The 19,581-nt window shown below is 42.8% G+C and overlaps 1 protein-coding gene across 1 annotated transcript in view; it reads left to right on the forward strand.

Annotated features, from left to right (window-relative positions):
* The first annotated feature begins 2,460 nt into the window (after positions 1-2,460).
* The window catches only part of APAF1 (apoptotic peptidase activating factor 1), a 36,315-nt gene continuing 19,194 nt past the window's right edge, over positions 2,461-19,581 (forward strand). The window contains exons 1-14 of the mRNA XM_054989710.1: positions 2,461-2,573; positions 4,028-4,190; positions 4,311-4,491; positions 5,489-5,678; positions 7,068-7,265; positions 8,317-8,500; positions 10,187-10,299; positions 11,089-11,220; positions 12,562-12,800; positions 14,382-14,549; positions 15,971-16,102; positions 17,632-17,745; positions 18,364-18,548; positions 19,397-19,523. Of these exons, the coding sequence (XP_054845685.1) occupies positions 4,354-4,491; positions 5,489-5,678; positions 7,068-7,265; positions 8,317-8,500; positions 10,187-10,299; positions 11,089-11,220; positions 12,562-12,800; positions 14,382-14,549; positions 15,971-16,102; positions 17,632-17,745; positions 18,364-18,548; positions 19,397-19,523 (1,920 nt within the window). The 5' untranslated portion in view covers positions 2,461-2,573; positions 4,028-4,190; positions 4,311-4,353. The remainder of the gene's footprint in view (positions 2,574-4,027; positions 4,191-4,310; positions 4,492-5,488; positions 5,679-7,067; positions 7,266-8,316; positions 8,501-10,186; positions 10,300-11,088; positions 11,221-12,561; positions 12,801-14,381; positions 14,550-15,970; positions 16,103-17,631; positions 17,746-18,363; positions 18,549-19,396; positions 19,524-19,581) is intronic.

Genomic DNA, 19,581 nt, shown 5'->3' on the forward strand with positions numbered 1-19,581 from the left:
GTATGAAAGAAAGTTTTAAAATCTAGAGTGTGTGCTTATATGTGTATTAGAGCCATTCAATCCAGTGGCTGTGTGTGAGAGTTTCAATCCAGGGTGTGTGTGTATGTGAGTTTCAATACAGACTTGCTCACTCTGTGAGGTTTTTTTTTAAGCCTGTGTGTGTGTGTGTGTGTGAGGGAGAGAGGGAGAGAGAGAGATTCAATCCATGGAGTGTGAGAGTGAGCGTATGTGAGTGTCTTTCAATCCAGGCTCTGTGCACGTGAGAGTTTTTAATCCACAGTGTGTGTGTGTGTGTGTGTGTGTGTGAGAAAGACATTCAACCAGAGGGTGACAGTGTGAGAGAGTCTTTCAATCCATGCTCTCTCTGTCCAGGAGTATGAGAGAGTCATTCAGTCCACAGGGGGTGAGCATGTGTGAGAGTCTTTCAATCCAGGCTGTGCGTCTGTCTGTGAGTGAAAGTTTTTAAATTCAGAGTGTGTTTGTGTGTATAAGAGAGAGTGTGTGTTTATGTGTATGAGTATGAGAGTCATTCAATCCACAGGGTGTGAGCATGTGTGAGACTCTTTCAATCCAGGCTGTGTGTGTGAGAGTTTTTAATCCACAATGTGTGTGTGAGAGAGACATTCAACCAGAGGGTGAGAGTTGTGCGAGTCTTTCAATCCATGGTCTCTGTGAGTTTTTTAATCCAAGGTGTGAGCATGTGTGAGAGAGAGTCTTTCAATCCAGGCTCTCTCTGTGAGAGTTTTTAAATTCAGAGTGTGTGTGTTTGCATGTATGAAAGTGTTATTCAATCCATAGGGAGTGAGCGTGTGTGAGTCTTTCAATCCAGGCTCTCTGTGTGTCAGAGAATTTTTAATCCACAGTGTGTGTGTGTATATGAGAGCTATTCAACCAGAGGGTGAGAGTTGTGCGAGAGAGTCTTTCAATCCATGCTCTCTCGGGCTTTTTTCAATCCAAAGTGTGTGCGTATGAGAGAGTCATTCAATCCACAGGGTGTGTGTGTGGGTGTATGAGAGTCAATCCAGGCTGTGTGTGTGAGAGAGTTTTTAAATTCAGAGTGTGTGTGTTAATGAGAGTCTTTCAATTCACGGGGTGAGTGTGTGTGTCTTTCAATCCAGGCTCTGTGTGTCAGAGAGTTTTTAATCCAGTGTGTGTGTGTGTATGAGAGCCATTCAACCACAGGGGGTGGAGCATGTGTGTGAGAGCAGTTGGGTTAGAACAGATAGAAGAAAATACTACTTTACACAAAGGGTGATAAACACATGGAATTCGTTGCCACAGGAGGTGGTGGCAGCTACAAGCATTGCCAGCTTCAAGAGGGGACTGGACAAATATATGGAGCAGAGGTCCATCAGTGGCTATTAGCCACAGGAGATAGATGGTATTCTCTTTGTGGGGAGGTGGTGCTCTGTTGTCTTGGTGCTGGAAGGAAGGCAGTGGGAGGGCTTCTGGTGTCCTGGCCTCACTGACAGTCCTTTAGATGGCACTGGATTTCTAGCCACTGTGTGTGACAGAATGTTGGACTGGATGGGCCACTGGCCTGATCCAACATGGCTTTGCTTATGTTCTTAGAGTCTTTCAATCCAGGCTCTGTGCATGTCAGAGAGTTTCTAATTCACACTGTGTGTGTTTGTGTGTGTGTATGAGAGAGCCATTCAACCAGAGGGTGAGAGTGTGCGAGAGAGTCTTTCAATCCATGCTCTCGCTCTGAGTTTTTAAATCCAGAGTGCATGTGTTTGTGTATGAGAGTCATTCAATCCACAAGGTGTGAGCATGTGTGAAAGAGTATTTCAATCCAGGCTCTCTGTGTGTGAGTTTTTAAATCCAGAGTGTGTGTGTGTATGAGAGTCATTCAATCCACAGGGAGTGAGCATGTGTGTAAGTCACTCCAGGCTCCGTGTGTGTTTGTGAGTGTGCGAGAGAGACAGAGAGATTCCAGACCTCCAGCGCTGCTTTCAGTCCTGGGACCATCAGTGGGGGCCCCCTCCTCTTATTCCAGCCCTCCTGCGTGTGCCCCGTTCCTTACAATCTCGGAGCCCCTTCCTCCTTTCCCGTCCACCTTTCCAGTCCTTCAGCGGCGAGCGCGGCAGCAGCCCCGGCAACAGCAACACGCCTGCCCAGCCAAGCCAACGAGCATTGGCGGCGCCTCCCCTCCAACCCACGGGACTCTCCAGGGCAGCTCCGGGGCTCCTCGCCCCGCCTTGGGCTCCTTCTCCGGAGGGGCAGAGGGAGGCCTTTTTAGGCGCGTGCCCCTCGAGACGGCCCCCTTTCTCCTCCTCTCCTCCGCAGGGCGCGAGCCTCTCCGCCATCTGCGAGGGAAGCGCCGCCGAGGCGCGCCCGCGCCCTTTGTTCCCTCCAGGCCTCCGGGGCTTGTTTTCCACACGCGCGGCCGGCCGCCCTCCTTATCGGCGCCGCGCTGGAGCGCCCAGGCGCCTCCCTCCGCCTCAGAAGGAGGAAGCGGCCTGGCCCCGCCTCGCTCTCGGGGCTTCCTGGTCGTCGTCGTCCCCCTTCGATGGCGGCGGCAGAATCGCCTGGCCTAGTCTGCGCCCCCCTCTGCTCCCCACGCCCCTGAGGTAACCCTCCTGGGAGTCCTGACTGGGGTGGAGATGCATGGGGAGGGGGATTGTTGTTGAGAGTGTGGGTGGGAGGGGAGGAGCGGGGGTGAGGTGGGGAATAATAAGGGGGAGGGTCTGCACTGCACCCCCCCTGTTCTCCCCCTTATTATTCCCCATCCTCCTCCTCCTCTAATGCTTGTGGGAAGGAAGCTTGTCTGTTTCTGCTCAGCAATGGGATGTTGACAAACTGCATTTTTTGTTCTGTGCAAACCATTCCTTCTTTCTCAGTTCAAAAGGTAGGTAGCTGTTTTGGTCCATGCTACAAGCGGCCACAGTGTAAATACCTTTTTAAAGAGCAAGAGTCCAGTAGCATCTATAAGAATAACCAAATTGGTGGTAGGGTACGTTATTGAGCCACAGCTCACAGATACAGCTATTGGTATCTGAAGGAGTGAGCTGTGACTCATGAAAGGTCGTACCCTACCACACATTTGGTTAATCTTATAGGTGCTGCTGGACTCTTGCTCTTTTCTAGTGCTACAGACATGCTAACACGGCTACCCATCTTGACCTATCTTTTTAAAAATATTCATTAAAGTAGGACCAGCCTTGCTTTCCCCTCCAAAACATTTCTCTGTTGCTCTTTGTCAGGCTGTGCATGTTTATTGTGCATTCATGGGTGCTCCATGTGTTTGAGGAAGTGAGCTCTGACGCAGGAAAATTTAATGTAATAAGTATTTTCAAGTCGCGGCTGACTTAATGGAGACACACACCCCCAGGGTTTTCAGGTGGGTAGCCGTGTTGGTTTGCAGTACAACAGCAGGACTGGAGTCCAGTGGCACCCAGAGACTAACAAGATTATCAGGGTATGAGTTTTTGAAAGTCTGATGGAGGGAGCTTTGACCCTCGAAAGGATACACCCTGGAAATCCAGTTGGTATTTAAGGTGCCACTGGAATCATATCCTGCTGTTCAGCAATGGGGTGTGTATGGATTGTTTACCTTTTGCTTGTTTGTTCTATACAAACCTTGCGGGCAATCTAACCTCCCCTCTGTCTGGAGATCAGGGGGCGGGGCCACCGGCCATGTGACCATTTTCAAGAGGTTCCGGAACTCCGTTCCACCGCATTCCTGCTGAAAAAAAGCCCTGGATGGATCACTTTCAGTGTGTATAATAATGGGCATGAGCATTTCATTTTGAAATTTGGAGAGTAAATGTGGCATTTAGCCTTTGCAAATTCTCTAGAATTTGTTAATTTAAAGATACCAAAATGGTTTGAGCTTTGTGTCTACCTGAATAAAATCTGTTTGTAAGCTGACATGTTAGAGAATCAGCCGCTGAACTGAACTTAGAAGCGAATTCAATTATTATGGGGAAAAAATCACTTTAAGACCATGTTAAATATGGATGCTACTGAAATGAATTCATGTTCATAATATTATTTAGATCCCGTTTTGGCTATCTTTTTCTAGAGCCAAAGCAACTAAAAGATGTCGCTGATGGAATTGACTCATGTTGTTTTTACTATGTTACATTTGATATCCTGTGCATTATAAGCATTGGGAAATCCCACAGAATATTTCACAGCTTTCTTTATACTGATGTTTCCAGGATCAGTTACAAGTTGAAATATTGGTAAGTGCCATCAATCTAATAATAAAAGTCCACAGCATCATCTAAAGTAAAATTCTATTTTATTTTTCTGAAAGTAATGTGTAGTGACAGATATTTTGATGCTTTCTGTGTCTTGGCTAGCTCATGTTTCCATTTAGCAAGGCAGAAGTAAATAGGAATAAAAATGGACTTGAATGCTCGAAATTATTTACTTCAGAATCGCAAGTCTTTGGAAAGAGATATCAAAACTTCTTACATAATGGATCATATGATTGCGGATGAAGCGTTAACATTACAGGATGAGGAGAAAGTAAAAGCTCAGGTAAAGAGTTTGAAGTTTTTTGTTTTTCTGTTTGTGTTAGTACTTGGGGAATTTTATGGCTGCAGCCTTTTAATTACTGCAGTAACAAAGAGCAGTTCAAGTTGCAGAGCTGGAAAAAGTACAAGATGTACAAGATGATTAATGGATGAGGAGAGTCTGGGACTTTTAAGTCTCAAAAAAAGATGGCAAAGAGGAGACATGATAGAAGTTTATAAAATTGTGCATGGGCTGGAGAAAGTTGATAGAGCTTTTCCTCCCTCTCTCATATTACTGGAACATAGGGGCGCCTAATGAAGTTAATAGGCTCAGGACAGACAAAAGGAAATACTTCTTTATTTAATGAGTAGTTAAATTGTGGGACTCACTGCCAGTGGACGTAGTGATGGCTGCTATTATAGATGGCTTTAAAAGGAAGTTAGATCTATGGAGGAGAGGTTCCTCAGTGGCTTCTAGCCACAGTGACTAAAGGGACCCTCCACACTCAGATGTGCAGCAGATCTCTACCAGAGCTGGGGGTCAGCAGCAGGACCTTGGCCTCTGTGCCCTGTTTGTTGGCCCTCCAGAGTTGGCCACTTAGTTAGCCACTGTGAAATAGGATGCTGGACTAGGTGGACCCCTGGTCTGATCCAGCAGATTTATTTTTACATTTTTTTACATCCAGCACAAGTCATCTTGCATCAGTGACACAAACCATCTCAGGAAGTGGAGATAGCACAGCAGGCACACTCTTATGCTAGCAGTTGTCATTTGGGGCAGGGGGAGCAAATACAGTTCAGTACCATCGGTACTCAAATAAGTATAGCAAAGGTAAAATGGGGAAGGGGACTGCAGCTCTGAAAATTGTTCTGGCTGTTTAAGCACGTTGGAATCTCATTGATTTATGTTGGAAAGGCTTAAACACATATTTATCTCCGCCGCTGAAATCTATAGAAGTTAAAATGCTGAACTTTAGATGGATTGTACTAAACGTGCGTGACGGTGTCCTTTTCCCTTTTAGAGTACCCAGAGAGAACGAGCAGCTATGCTTGTCCAAATGATTCTCAGCAAAGATGACCATGCATATATATCTTTTTATAATGCTCTACTTCATGAAGGGTACAAGGATCTTGCTGGCCTTCTCCAAGATGGCATCCCTATTATTTCACCTCATCATGGAAAGAATTCAATGGATGGAGTAACCTCCTATGGTGAGTCTGGTAAACTGTTATTCATGCATAAGAATTTAATGGGTGTAAACTGTTGTTTGGAATAACTGTCTTTATTGAAGAAACGTTTCAGAAAACCATTACTGTGAATTCTTCATTTCAGTAGTAATTGGGCTTGAATCCAAAAACGTTCTGTTGGTTTAATGACAGTCCTGCCAACAGGACAGCATTTTCATTGGCAAGGAGGAGGTTGTGTTTTTTGTTGGGTTCCTGCCTCCCACTGCAGACCCCCAATTTGCTCCTCTCACTGTTTCTGAGAGACCCACTGACACACAGGAGCACAGTTTGGGGGGGCAAAGACAACTGTGGTGGGAGTGAAGAGTTGGAATTTGCTTTCTGACTCCATTTGCACTATTTAGGAGCCAAGCTTTAATGTTTATTAAAAATTTGGTTTGATAAAATATATGTTCAGTAGGGGGGGGGTTGTTGTTGGCTGTGTATAAAAACTTTAATTTCCAATTCTCCTTCAGTGGAGGGAAGTCATCCTAACGTGTCCTACTTGCTCCCGTGCAGATCACATGTTAATTAAGCTGATTCTTAAAAGGTCCAGTGGGGACCTTCCCCAGTCTACTGCTCTGCCCACTAGGCAAGACTCGCTTAGCCAGCTCTATCTTGTAGACCATGTGTTTTGCCTTTCTTTGTAGGCATGGAATCCTACTTTATTTCTGGTGGTGCAGTCCGCTGGTTGTGCTCTTGCTACTCAGGCTTGTGAGCTATTTGATAATTAACAGTGGACTTCATGCTCTGTGACATATTCATGCGGAAGCGGACTTTCACATATGAATCCTTAGCTGGAATAAAAATAATGGCCATAGTTCAATAACTTGACCTAAGAGCTGGGTCTGTATGTATCAATGTATATGGGTGCTGCCAAGTCACAACTGTCTCATGACTACCCCGTCAAGGGGTTTTCAAGGCCAAGTGAGGAGCAGAAGGGGTTTGCCATTGCCTTCCTGTGCAGAGCAACGCCAGTCTTCCCTAGTGGCCTCTAACCAAGTACTTGATCTGATGGGATTGGGCTATGCCATGACGCCTTCCCACCCCTAAATGTATCTAGTCCTTCTAAAAAGAAGTGCTTGCTATGGTCCACCCCGTAGGCTGTTCCATACACATTAAGCAACTTGACCGGCATGATCCTCACCTTCCTTGAAAGGCTGAGCCACAATAGTCACAAACGAATGGATCAACGTCATTCTCATTTGCACTTTTCTCAGTAGCCTACAAGAAATATCTGTCATGAAGAGACTTACTATATTTGTGTGTTGAGGCTGTTGAACTGCTATTTCTAATCAATATGGTAAAAGTAAAGAATTTAAGGTGACATTTGAATTAACTCTCTTGCCTTTTGTCTCTTTCCTTTCTGGATTCAAGTTAAGACTGTCCTTTGTGAAGGTGGAGTTCCACAGAGACCAGTAGTGTTTGTCACTCGTCCAGAGTTAACAAAAACAATTCAGTGGAAATTGTATAAATTAAAAAATGATCCGGGATGGGTTACTGTTTATGGGATGGCAGGGTGTGGAAAGTCTGTCTTGTCAGCAGAAGCACTACGTGACCACAATCTTTTGAAAGGTATTTCTAGTTACCTTGTATCAGTCATGTGCATATATATTTTTCGCTGTTTTGTTCTGAAACTCAGCATCCTTGAGAAAATGTAAAAAGTCATTAGAGGGGCATGAATTCATCCTTTCCCCCCATTTACTCTGTGCGTAATGCTCCTGCATAGTGCTGATAGTAGAATGAATTAGTAGAGTCAGTTGACTCTTCCAGTAGTAAGAGTCAATTGGTTTAGTTTGTGGCTACATCTTTAGAAGGTCCTATGCGTCCACTCCTGGTAGAAAGAGCGCAGATTGCCACATGTTGATCATTATTCAGAATGGAGTATTGTTACAGGTTCATAATTCTTTGATCTAACAGTAATCCAATCTAAGCAGCATTTACAAACTGAGTAGTATGCAGGGTATCTTGATTCAGGTAACTTGATTCTGTGGCTCTTCCCTTTGGGTAGCTGCATCTCTAAATAGATGTTTAAAAGTGAGTGCAATGGTAGTTTTACCAGTGCAACATCTAGTCAACAAAGCTATAGGTTAAGTGTTGTTCAGAGACAGGGAATCACTGGCAGAATAGGTAAAAGTTAACCATTAAAAATACATATTTTAAAATTTCTGTTGGATTTTTATTTGTTTACAGATTTGTATTTGTAAACTTCTCTCAAGAAAAGACTGATAAATGAAATTGAGTTTTATACAAAGTCTGTTAAAACTGAAATGGGCCTCTTATAAAACCTGTGACCCAACATTGAACACACAGAGCTGACAGCTGTTTTTCTGCGCACTTTTAACAAGCAAGCAGCCCAGTAGAATGGTGTGGCTTAGTTACCCTGCAAAGAATGCTGCTGTTGCTATCATAGGGCTAGGATTTGGATGTTGGTATTTTAAGAGCTGAGCATTAGTCCTGTATGAAAGATGTAAGATGCATGTCATATGCCAACTAGAACGAATGTACCCTCTTCTAGTATCCGTTGTCAGTTTTCATTTTTTTAAATGACCTGACTCAGTTTGTTTTTGTTTAAGCGTGCTTGTTCACTGTGATATTTTAATTTTAATGCGGCATCTTTTTCTAGATTGCTTCCCTGGAGGAGTACATTGGGTTTCTGTTGGCAAACAAGACAAAGCGGGACTGCTCATGAAACTCCAAAATCTGTGTATGAGACTAGACCAAGACTTCACCTTTTCACAGAGGCCACCACTAAATATAGAGGAAGCTAAAGATCGCCTTCGTTGGCTGATGCTACGCAAATACCCAAGGTGCTTTCTGTAGAACACAGCAGTGTTTGGGGTCTTTCACTTTAAATCATCTTGGCTAGAGTGCTTTCTTCCTAACCCCCTTTCTTAAGCTTCTGCATTTAACATTCCCATTAAGCGTGCAAATCAAGTTCTCTGTTTTTAAAAAATTCGAAATAATGATGCGGAAGGAGTTTATTCCAGAGCTCAATTCTTAAGTCAGCTGTGTGTTAGGAACAGCTTGCCATACCCATTTCTAAAGTCTGCTTTGCATATTTATGAAGTTTGTAGGAAATGAATTGTTTTATAAAACACAAATATACTGAATTGGTAGTTATTTAATTTCATTTTTTGCCCTTCTTCTAAGGCAGGGATCCCCAACCTTTTGGCACATGGGGGCCGCATTAGAGTGCCCAGTGCCTAAAGAGGGCCACAGCTTAACTCAAAATGCAACAAAATTGCAGGGTGATAGCAGCAAATAAGCAGGTTGGAGGGCCGCACAGAAAGAGCTTGGGGGCCGCATGTGGCCCGCGGGCCCAGGTTGGGGACCCCTGTAGGAATTCAGGGCAACATGCATAATGCCTCCATCCTCCCTATTTTTCTTTAGTCTGAAAGACAGTATCTGGCCCAAAGTTACCAAGTGACTGGGATCCCTTTCCCCCCATCCTATCCTGGCATTTGAGCCACTAGAAGACCCTGGATCTCTTATAATATCTGAAACACATTGGTAGCCCTATGCATTCATGCCCACATATGCAGGATCCTCTTTTCAGTCCCTAGATATATTAGGGCCCAGTGATATACAGAGATTATCAAAATAAATTTATTATTTCACATAGAAGTCTGGACAAAAATACCCCATGGGTTTACTAACAATGGCTGCAATCCTAAGCAAACTTTCCTGGGAGTAAGCCCCATTGAAGAAAATGGAACTTAACTTCTGAGTAGATCTGCTTACTTAGGATTGTGTCCAAATGGCAGAGTGTACACGTCTGTAAATCCCGTTTTGTGGCTTTGGTCAGATCAGTGCTTCTGTAAGTATTCCCATTACTAAAAATGTAATGTGGGTAATGTTTAAGGAATAGTTATGCCGTGTTGAGAAAATTTGTTTGACTGAGGCATTCATTAAGAACAATGATAGGACGTCAGTTGTGTATACACTGCTATAGTTTTGAAAATTTTCCCAAAGAAGAACTTTTGGTTTACTTCTGAGCAATTTTAATTGTCATCAGGGCTTTTTTTCAGCAGGAACGTGGTGGAACGGAGTTCTGGCACCACTTGAAAATGGTCACATGGCTGGTGGCCCCGCCCCCTGATCTTCAGACAGAGGGGAGTTTAGATTGCCCTCCGCACCACACAATCTAAACTCCCCTCAGTCTGGAGATCAGGGGGAGGGGCCATCGGCCATGTGACCATTTTCGCCGAGGGCGATTTAAACTTTAAAAAACTCCCCCCTTGTTCCAGCTGACCCAAAGTGACGTCATTGTGCGGTCCTGAGTTCCACCACTTCTTTTCCCAGGAAAAAAAGCCCTGATTGTCATGAATCCATTGTGGGAACTAGGAAACTTAACTGTTGTTTGTAATAAGAATACAAGGAATGATTTTAAGAAACATAATAAGTCTCCAAAATAAAATGTTTGGTGAACATATTGACAACGGCTCAAAATGCATTTACATACTGACACCAAGTTCGCTTACCTTTTGTAATAGGTCTCTCTTAGTGCTTGATGACATTTGGGATTCCTGGGTGTTAAAAGCATTTGATAATCACAGTCGAGTTCTTATCACCAGTAGAGACAGGAGTGTAGCAGATTCTGTGAGTGGTAAGGATTTTTTCCCTCTCTCTTTCTACCTAATTTCATATGTGGTCTCCTTGTTTTATGAAGACTCTTATTGTTGATACAAGCCCAGTTTGGCTCACATGCAGTGGAGAGTGGAGGGGAGAGAGAGAACCGCATCCCTTTCCTTCTTGACCACCTTGTGTACCACCCCGTCTTGGTCATCAGCTGCCCAAGCAGGCACAAGGGGGCTGTATCCAGCATAGATTCAGATTGCGTGGTCACTTCCTGGAATTTATCCTATTTATTGGCTCATATCATTTAACCCTTTATGAGCTGGATTTGGACTTATTCAAATGTTATGTCACCACATTGAAAGTCAGTGGCATCAAAAGCAGGGCTGGTGCATGCCAGTTGCATGGCAATATTGAATGCTCCCGCATGAGGCTGAGTATCATCAGAACTAGCCGATTGTCTGTAATAGGATATGGCAGGCCCTGGAAATTTTGCTTATCCTGAGGGCTTAGAAGAGTCTTTTAAAAGTCACAAGTGGCCATCTCAGTACCCATCTTGAAACCATTTTAAAGTGATAGAGTAAAATACATCATTGGCCATTGCATTTACTGACTTGTGAAAGCCTTAAGTATTATAATAGAAAAGAGTCCAGTAGCACCTTTAAGACTAACCACCTTTACTGTAGCATAAGCTTTTGAGAACCAAAGTTCTCTTCGTCAAATACAGGACGTATTATACAGGACGTGTTAAGAATTCATATCTCATGTGCATCCTGTTAAAAGTTTTTCTTTCTAATTTCAAATTTCAACCGTAACTCAGGCAGTAAATATGAAGTTCCTCTGGAAAGTGGGTTAACACATGACAAAGCACTTGAAATTTTATCTCTGTTCGTTAACATGGAAATAATGGAGCTCCCAGAAAAGGCTGATAGTATTGTAAGAGAATGCAAAGGTATGCATTTTTTTTCTTTCTCCTTTATAAAATATTAGCAGTTATTCCATACTTATCTGCACATATGCCATTTTGAAATAATCTTAACTATTTTTTAATTTGTTTCCATTCTAATGATACCCTCTGTTGCTCTTAAATTTAAAAAAGTATCTCTTTCAGATCATTGTCTTGCCATTTTGTGATCTTTTTAAATTAAACAACAACATAGTTGTAGTCTGCATGTTGCCAGTCTCTAGTGCTGAAGTGTATGTCATGTGATTAGTGAAAAACAAGAGGGAACAGGCTCCTTCCTTCCTCTCTCTGCTGCCCAGTCCCAAATAATGACGAAGCTTCAACAGTCCATTAATGGTTGTTGGGGGTTTTCCGGGCTGTATTGCCGTGGTCTTGGCATTGTAGTTCCTGACGTTTCGCCAGCAGCTGTGGCTGGCATCTTCAGAGGTGTAGCACCAAAAGACAGAGATCTCTCAGTGTCAGACACTGAGAGATCTCTGTCTTTTGGTGCTACACCTCTGAAGATGCCAGCCACAGCTGCTGGCGAAACGTCAGGAACTACAATGCCAAGACCACGGCAATACAGCCCGGAAAACCCCCAACAACCATCGTTCTCCGGCCGTGAAAGCCTTCGACAGTCCATTAATGGTTTCCTGGGCCTCTACAGAGTAGCTGTTACTGTTCTCAAAACCCCCAGAGCAACCTGGGATCTGTTTGGATCCATGAATCTTCAGAGGTGGACCTTCCAAATAAGTTTATCGTCTGTGCAAGGGGAGGCTGTGAACTCGCCCATACCTTCAGCCAGGGCTTTTTTTCTAGGAAAAGAGATGGTGGAACTCAGTGGGTTGCCCTTGAAGAAAATGGTCACATGGCTGGAGGCCCCGCCCCCTGATCTCCAGACAGAGGGGAGTTGAGATTGCCCTCTGCACCCCCGAGCAGCGTGGAAGGAAATCTAAACTCCCCTCTGTCTGGAGATCAGGGGGCGGGGCCACCAGCCATGTGACCATTTTCAAGAGGTTCCGGAACTCCATTCCACTGTGTTCCTGCTGAAAAAAAGCCCTGCCTTCAGCAGATAATGATGCATTTGTGATCCGGATTGGCTCTCCAGTTTTTTTGTAGTTGAATAAGCTTTTTCATCTTCTCTTTTGTGTTCTCTTCTTTTGATGCCCTTCTCAAAAGTGAAAGCCCTTCCTTTTCTCAGTCAGTACATTACATAAATATTAAATTAGTGTGTACCTCACTTTCCTCTCCAGTAAGAACCCAAAGCAGCATACATGGTTCTTCTCCATTTAAAAAAATACCCCCCTTTTTTCCTTTTCCCAATTTGACCTATTCGTTTCTGTATTTCAGGTTCTCCTCTTGTGGTGTCCTTGATAGGAGCATTATTACGAGATTTTCCCAGTCGCTGGGATTACTACCATAAACAACTTCAAAATAAGCAGTTTAAAAGGATAAGGAAGTCATCCTCTTATGATTATGAAGCGCTTGACGAAGCAATGTCCATAAGTGTTGAGATGCTGCGAAAAGATCTTAAAAATTACTACACAGATCTTTCTGTTCTTCAAAAGGATATTAAAGTGCCTTCAAAAGTAAGATCCATTCTAAAACAGCATTGGTCTCTGTGTGACGATTGTGGGAATTATATGACACCATTTATTTAATATTTATTCTAAATGCTTATAACCTGTGTTTTTCCAAGCATCCAGACCAAAGGTCCTAATCGTGAGCATAAGGTGGTTGAGGAGTCAGAATCACACCTATCCTTTCCTCCTGAGATACCCCCTAAAAAGCCAGTGCTCAAGACACTTGTGACAAAACGTGACACAGGATGCTGCAAAGGAGGGGGAGTCTGGTGAAGTGCCCCTCCCCTCTTCTGCCTGTGAAGGAAGTGTGCAGGAAAAGCTGTGTGAGAAGAAAGAGTCCCTCTTAATTCTCACTGCTACCACCTGCCCTCTATTATGTAGAATTTGGGCCATAAAATTCCCCAACTCTCAGCATTGGCCTTTCAGGAGGTTTTTACATCTGTTTGGATACGTGAACACCTGAAGCTGCCTTATACCGAATCAGACCATTGGTCCATCAAAATCAGTATTGACTAGCAGCGGCTCTCCAGGATCTTAGGCAGAAGTCTTTTGCATCACCTACTGCCTGGTCTGTCTATTTGTAGATGCCAGGTTTTGAACCTGGGACCTTCTGCATGGCAAGCATGTGCTCTACCACTGGGCCATGGCCTCTCTTCATGGAGCTGTATCTATATGAGTACATGCCTGTTTACTTCCAGGTTTGGTGGGCACTGTACAGCTCCTAAATGCATCCACTGTTGGTTAGTGTCTTGAAATAGCTTCTGCAAAAATTGGGAATAGAGGAGTTGTTAGGAATCGGCCCTCCCAGTTTGTTTTTGATATGTCAGATTTTATTTCATCTAAATACCATCTTTTGTGTGTGTGTGTGTGTGTGTGTGTGTGTGAGAGAGAGAGAGAGAGAGAGAGAGAGAGAGATTCCAAACAATTTTGTCTTTTCTGGATATCTTAATAAACATCTAAAATATTAACCGGTTTTGTATGTGAGGTGAGGTAGAGTCAGCCTTGGTTAGTGATTGGATGGAAGACATCCAGAAAAGACCAGGGTTGCAGAGGCAGACAATGGCAAACCGCCTCGATTAGTCTCTTGCCATGAAAACCCCACCAGGGGTCGCCATAAGTCAGCTATGACTTGATGGCACTTTCCTCCACCTCCATATGTGAGGTAACCTATGAATATAGCTGAGATATTCACATCTTGGGTGATTCTGTCATATATAGCCTGTCTTGATTTTTTTAAGAAGTGTTGTAATGTCATGATATCAGAATATTTAAAGAATATAAAGCTCTTTAGAAGCAAATAATGGTACTGCCCTTACTCAGGATTTAGTTGATGACTAAGAGATTTAGCAGCAGTGGACTTCCTATTGTTGTTATTTGCAGTGTTGATTATGGAGCTTCTAAAGATTGTCAAAAATTCTTAACACCAGAGCTGGTGTGCATGTGATCATTTTGTCTATGTACAAACAAACTGCTGGTTTTTGTAGTTACTTGTCAAATGTGTTCATTTAGCAAACTTTTGTGAAGTGGATTATTACTACTACATTGATTTGCTGCCTGTCCAATTCTTTGTTTCACAATATATATTAGGTATTTTGTATTCTTTGGGACATGGAGACTGAAGAAGCTGAAGACATACTGCAGGAATTTGTTAACAAATCTCTCTTATTTTGTGATCGGAATGGGAAATCATTCCGTTATTATTTGCACGATCTTCAACTCGATTTTCTTACTGAGAAGAATCGCTCTCAGCTTCAGGTATCCCCACCCTTTCTTTTAGATTTCTAAACATTGTTTTTGTCGGAAAGTAGATACTTCTTAAAACACACACACTCATGATTTTAGTCAGTATACAAAATCTATTACTGGTAATACAAGTCTTGTTACTATAGATCAGGCGTCCCTAACGCTGGGGACCCCTGGCTACTTTGTGGGTGGGGACAAGTCACAAAATGACTGCTGTGGGGGGAAATCAGGTAATGTTTGGAGGATCCGAGACCAACATCCTGTTGTGATGGGGGCAATAAATGAGTACTTCCTAAAAAGATCCCAAAGTGATATCTCATGGGGATCTTCTAAGGCACCTCCTACACCATTGAGATGAAGGAAAGCCAGCATTGTTGGTTATTCTGACGTATATAAAACATTTATACTGACTACAGCAGTATAACAGTACTGATTTTTTGTATGACACAGGAATTTGCATGCTTCCCATTGCTGTGCAAAACAGCAACAAAAATGTGAACAAGTGGTGGGTTTTTTGGATATATCTTTCTACTTGCAAAACCATGTAAAAGGAGTTTTCCTGTACTTCCCAAAGTGTTGGCGAGTCAAAGAAACCGTGTTTTATTCTTTTCATGCATCAGAGCTCCCCTGGAACAATCCCATACCTTTCCCTTTTCCGTCATAGCTCCCACTGTGGAACAGGCTCCCTGAAGAGGTGAGAGGTGCCACTTTTAGAAACTTTCAGGAGACTTTGCAAGGCTTTAAATGGGGTATAAATTGCAGGTATCTTTTGTGAGGAGGTGATTACTTGAGATATTATTTTGCAGGTTTTAAATTGTGATGTTTATGGTTTTTAACCTTGATCCACAAGCATAAGTGTCCTATTAATATTTTATAAATACAATAAATCCTAGACTGATGTATTTGTGGGACGTGGGATGGACTTGCTTGTCCTGCCCCACCCTGTAGTCGAGTACAAGCATTCAAAATTCCTGCCAACCATCTGAGTTCTTCTTATTCCTTCCCCTTACTTTCTTGTGGTCTGGGAATGGCCAGTAGTATATAGCATGTGCATGTTTTAGGCAGTAATATAAACTGCCTGTAATCTGTATTGCATTTTATGATTGGGGTCTAGTCTTTTGATATTTTCTTTCAATCAGATAGCTTGGTTCCCACCTAGAATTTCTGTGGGCACAAGCGGGGGGGGGGGGGGAATATGGTGTTCAGATTCCGTCCCCGAGCATCCCAAAATGCCGTTCCCGAAATGCTGTTCCTGTGGGATAGGAATCCTCGGGAATGGCTTGTGGGAGGAAATCTAAGGTCTCTCTCCAGGAGGTGGGAATTGGCAAAAATGACTCTCCCTCCTTGTGTCTGTGGAAATTTAGGATCTAAGTCAAATGAAAAAGGAAATTGAATAGTGTCTTCTTTTACTTAACGTTTTATTCATTTCATAGGAACTACACAAAAAGGCAGTTCATCAATACAAGAACCATTATAAGCATTCTGTACCCACTCCATCCCAAGAGGACTGCATGTATTGGTATAATTTCCTGGCTTACCACATGGCAAGTGCCAATATGCATGAGGTAAATTTTAAACTGATATAAGGGATTAATGATGTTCACAATTCTTAAGTTTATCTTCAGTTAGGTTTTCGTTTATACAGTGATAAAAGTGTAAAGTAATACCTTGTCCTATGATCCAGTGTAAAGCAGTGAAGAAACATTCACATATTTTATTGGCACATTTTGATTCACTGGAAATTGCAATAGTCCGCTAAGAGAAATTTGCAGTATTTATGATTTTGAAAGGGTGGAATCTGAAAATAACTTCTCAGTCACATCCTATGTATGGGTAGTGGAAGAATTTGTAACATGTTGAAAGGCATGAACAGACATACGAAGCGGCTTTCTGTTCAGACAGACCTTCCCTGACTGGCATGACTCTCCAAATTCTCAGGGAGATAAAAGTCTTTCCCACCATCAGCTACCTGAGATTCTTTCACTGGCGGTGCCAGAGATGGAATCTGGAACCTTTTGCATTCAAAACCATGTGCGCTACTCAGGCTTTTTTCCTGGGAAAAGAGGTGGTGGAACTCAGTGGGTTGCCCTCGGAGAAAATGGTCGCATGGCTGGTGGCCCCGCCCCCTGATCTCCACACAGAGGGAAGTTGAGATTGCCCTCCCCTCTGTCTGGAGATTTTAGATTGCCTTCTGTCTGGAGATCAGGGGGCGGGGCCACCAGCCATGTGACCATTTTCAAGAGGTGCCGGAACTCCGTTCCACCTCGTTCCAGCTGAAAAAAAGCCCTGGCTCTGCTACTGACTCACAGCTCTTTCCACAGTTATGATGCTCTTTCAAAAAAAAAACTATTTGTGTTCTCTGAAGGAACTTTGGAACATAAAGGTTTGGTTCTTCCTAAGAACCATGAACAGACTGGAGTTAATGGAGGGGATCTTGGCCAGCAGTCCCTAAAAAAAACGGCTCCGGAGGGTCAGGAATGGTGTGGGATACCCCTGGGAACTGAAGGAGGAAAGTCTGCCTGTGTCACCGTCTGTCTCTCATGCACCCAAACACCCCTGCTTTCTTTCTGCCGATTTATCCCTTCCCACTGCAGCCCCATATTGCACCTTGAACCATTTCCAAATGTCCCCTGATCCTTAGGAGTGAACGTTCAGGGAGCACAGGAGATGGATCCAGCAACACAGTTCTGAAGACCAAAGGGGAACTTCTGTCTTCGGAAGAGCAAGCTCCAGTAGAAAGGGAGAGGCAGAAGAGATTCCTTGCATTAACTAGTCTATTCAGTTTTTAGGATCCAAACCAATAGAGAAGAAACCAGTGAGCTGTAGTGATTAAAGAGCTGGACTAAGATCTGAGAGACCCAGGTTCAAATTCCCCACTCTGCCACAGAAGCTTTCTGGGCAATCTTGGGCCAGTGACACACCCTTAGCCAAACCTACTTCCCAGGGTTGTTGTGGGGAACATTGTTAGCCCCTGTGGGTCCCCATTAGAAAGAAAGGGTTTAAATGAAATAAGTAAAATACTATTTTCTCTGAAAATTAAAAGTAACTTGAACCATGATTTGCAAATCGTCTCTATTTCTCTCCCCGTTTACAGGAACTCTGTGCTCTCATGTTTTCCCTAGATTGGATTAAAACAAAAACAGAGTTGTTGGGGCCTGCACATTTGATTCATGAATATGTCGAATATAGTCAGATATTGGATCAAAAGGTACGGTGTGATAAACACGCAGCTACTTGTAACAGTTCTCACTTTGCTTAATAGTTGGCTGAGATAATTTTATCAAATAAGAAAAGGATTGGGTGGCTCATTCCAAGCTCTCGCACAACTGATGATGTGGTGGTTGGTTGGCATTGTGCTGGTGGATTAGTTTGAACACCTTCGAAGCGGAACCTCTGCTGTGCAGAAAGAAGAGCTGCTTACTGACTGAGCAGAAGAAATGTGGAGGAAATGGAACCTCTCAACTAGGAACATGCACTTTTGCATTGTTCAGTTCACCTTAATAAGGCTGGCTCTTCTAGATTTCTGTCAGTTATAGCTATATTATTTGGTTTTATTTGGTGGAATAAGCATGATACATCACTTGTACTATTAGCATACGTGGTGATTTGCAGAGATTTTTATAAGCAAAAAATACATTTTTCTGCCTTAAGGAGCTTTCAGTCTTGATTTCAACAAGAAGAGGAGGGGATGAAGATAAAGAAAAGTAGCAAAATCTTCATTAGGCATAGGGATATCTTGCCCTAAGTTTGGAGGCTACACTGCAGTCCATCAGTTTAGAGTGTCCAGTTTTGTTTGTGTCTGTAGTAAGATGTGTCTTGTTCCCAGGATCCAATGGTACGTGAAAACTTCCAGGAATTTCTGTCTTTAAACGGACACCTCCTTGGACGGCAACCATTTCCAGACATTATTCAATTAGGTCTGTGTCAGCCCGAAAACTCGGAAGTATATCGGCAAGCAAAACTACAAGCGCAACAAGAACATGCTAATGGATCCTTTTATGTGGAATGGATGTTAGTAGATGTGTGTTTTCCTCTTTTTATTTTGTAACTTGAAAGCTTACATGCTGTTATGTGTCATTGGGTTGGTCCCAAGAAAGGTATTAATTAAATGGATTGTGTTCTTGGCATTTTGAATTTTGGACCAACACAGATGTAAACAATTTGTCTACTTGCTCTGTAGCTATCAGGCAAAACATTTTCAGTTAGAGACACTAAAGAACTATTTTTGAAACGTTTTCTGTGTGTTTTGATGCCAGTCCAAGAGTACCTTTTCATGCATGCGTGTCTTCAGATGTGGTGCAGGGAGTTTCTATAGTATGGGTTTTTTTTAAAAACAATTGCTGCTTCATCTCGAACGGGAAGCAGTTAGTGAGACCATCCCCCCATCCTTTACAGTTAATTTCAGAAGCTGCTTCCAGTATAGGTCAAGGAATTACTTTTGAGGAAAGAAACTGATATGTGGGGAAAAAACACAGTTTCAGTATTTTTCTTCAGGTAAAAAAATGTCTTGACAGCATATAACTGCTAATCTCTATATCGTGTATGCAAGATTCCTGTTTTCAGACATGAACCCCCTCCCTTTTTTGCTCTTTCATGCAACATAAAGCTGTTTAGCAAAATGAATGAATACTTTTGATGAAGCAATTACTTAAATATTTATTCTGTTTGGGGACACACACCCCAATTAATTTGCAGTTTGGTTGGCTAAAGGCTATGTTGTCTGCTGAAATGCATAAAAGAAAAATTCATCTAATAATTAAGAATATATGAGTCACTTGGTAAAGTTTAATCAAAAGAAATAATTTTTACATCTCTATAGTAAAGGTACATACTGTCTTTTTTGTTTTTCTATAATATAGAAATAAAAAATCCATGAAGAACATGTACCGATTGGTAGTGCGTCCACATACGGATGCAGTTTACCATGCTTGTTTTTCCCAGGATAGACAGAGAATAGCATCGTGTGGGTCTGATAAAACCCTGCAGGTAAGATACTTTGGCACAACAGAAAGAAATATTGGCAGCTATACGCTGACCTTTGGTT

Source organism: Eublepharis macularius, chromosome 10 (assembly GCF_028583425.1).
Source record: "Eublepharis macularius isolate TG4126 chromosome 10, MPM_Emac_v1.0, whole genome shotgun sequence".
Taxonomy (NCBI): domain Eukaryota; kingdom Metazoa; phylum Chordata; class Lepidosauria; order Squamata; family Eublepharidae; genus Eublepharis; species Eublepharis macularius.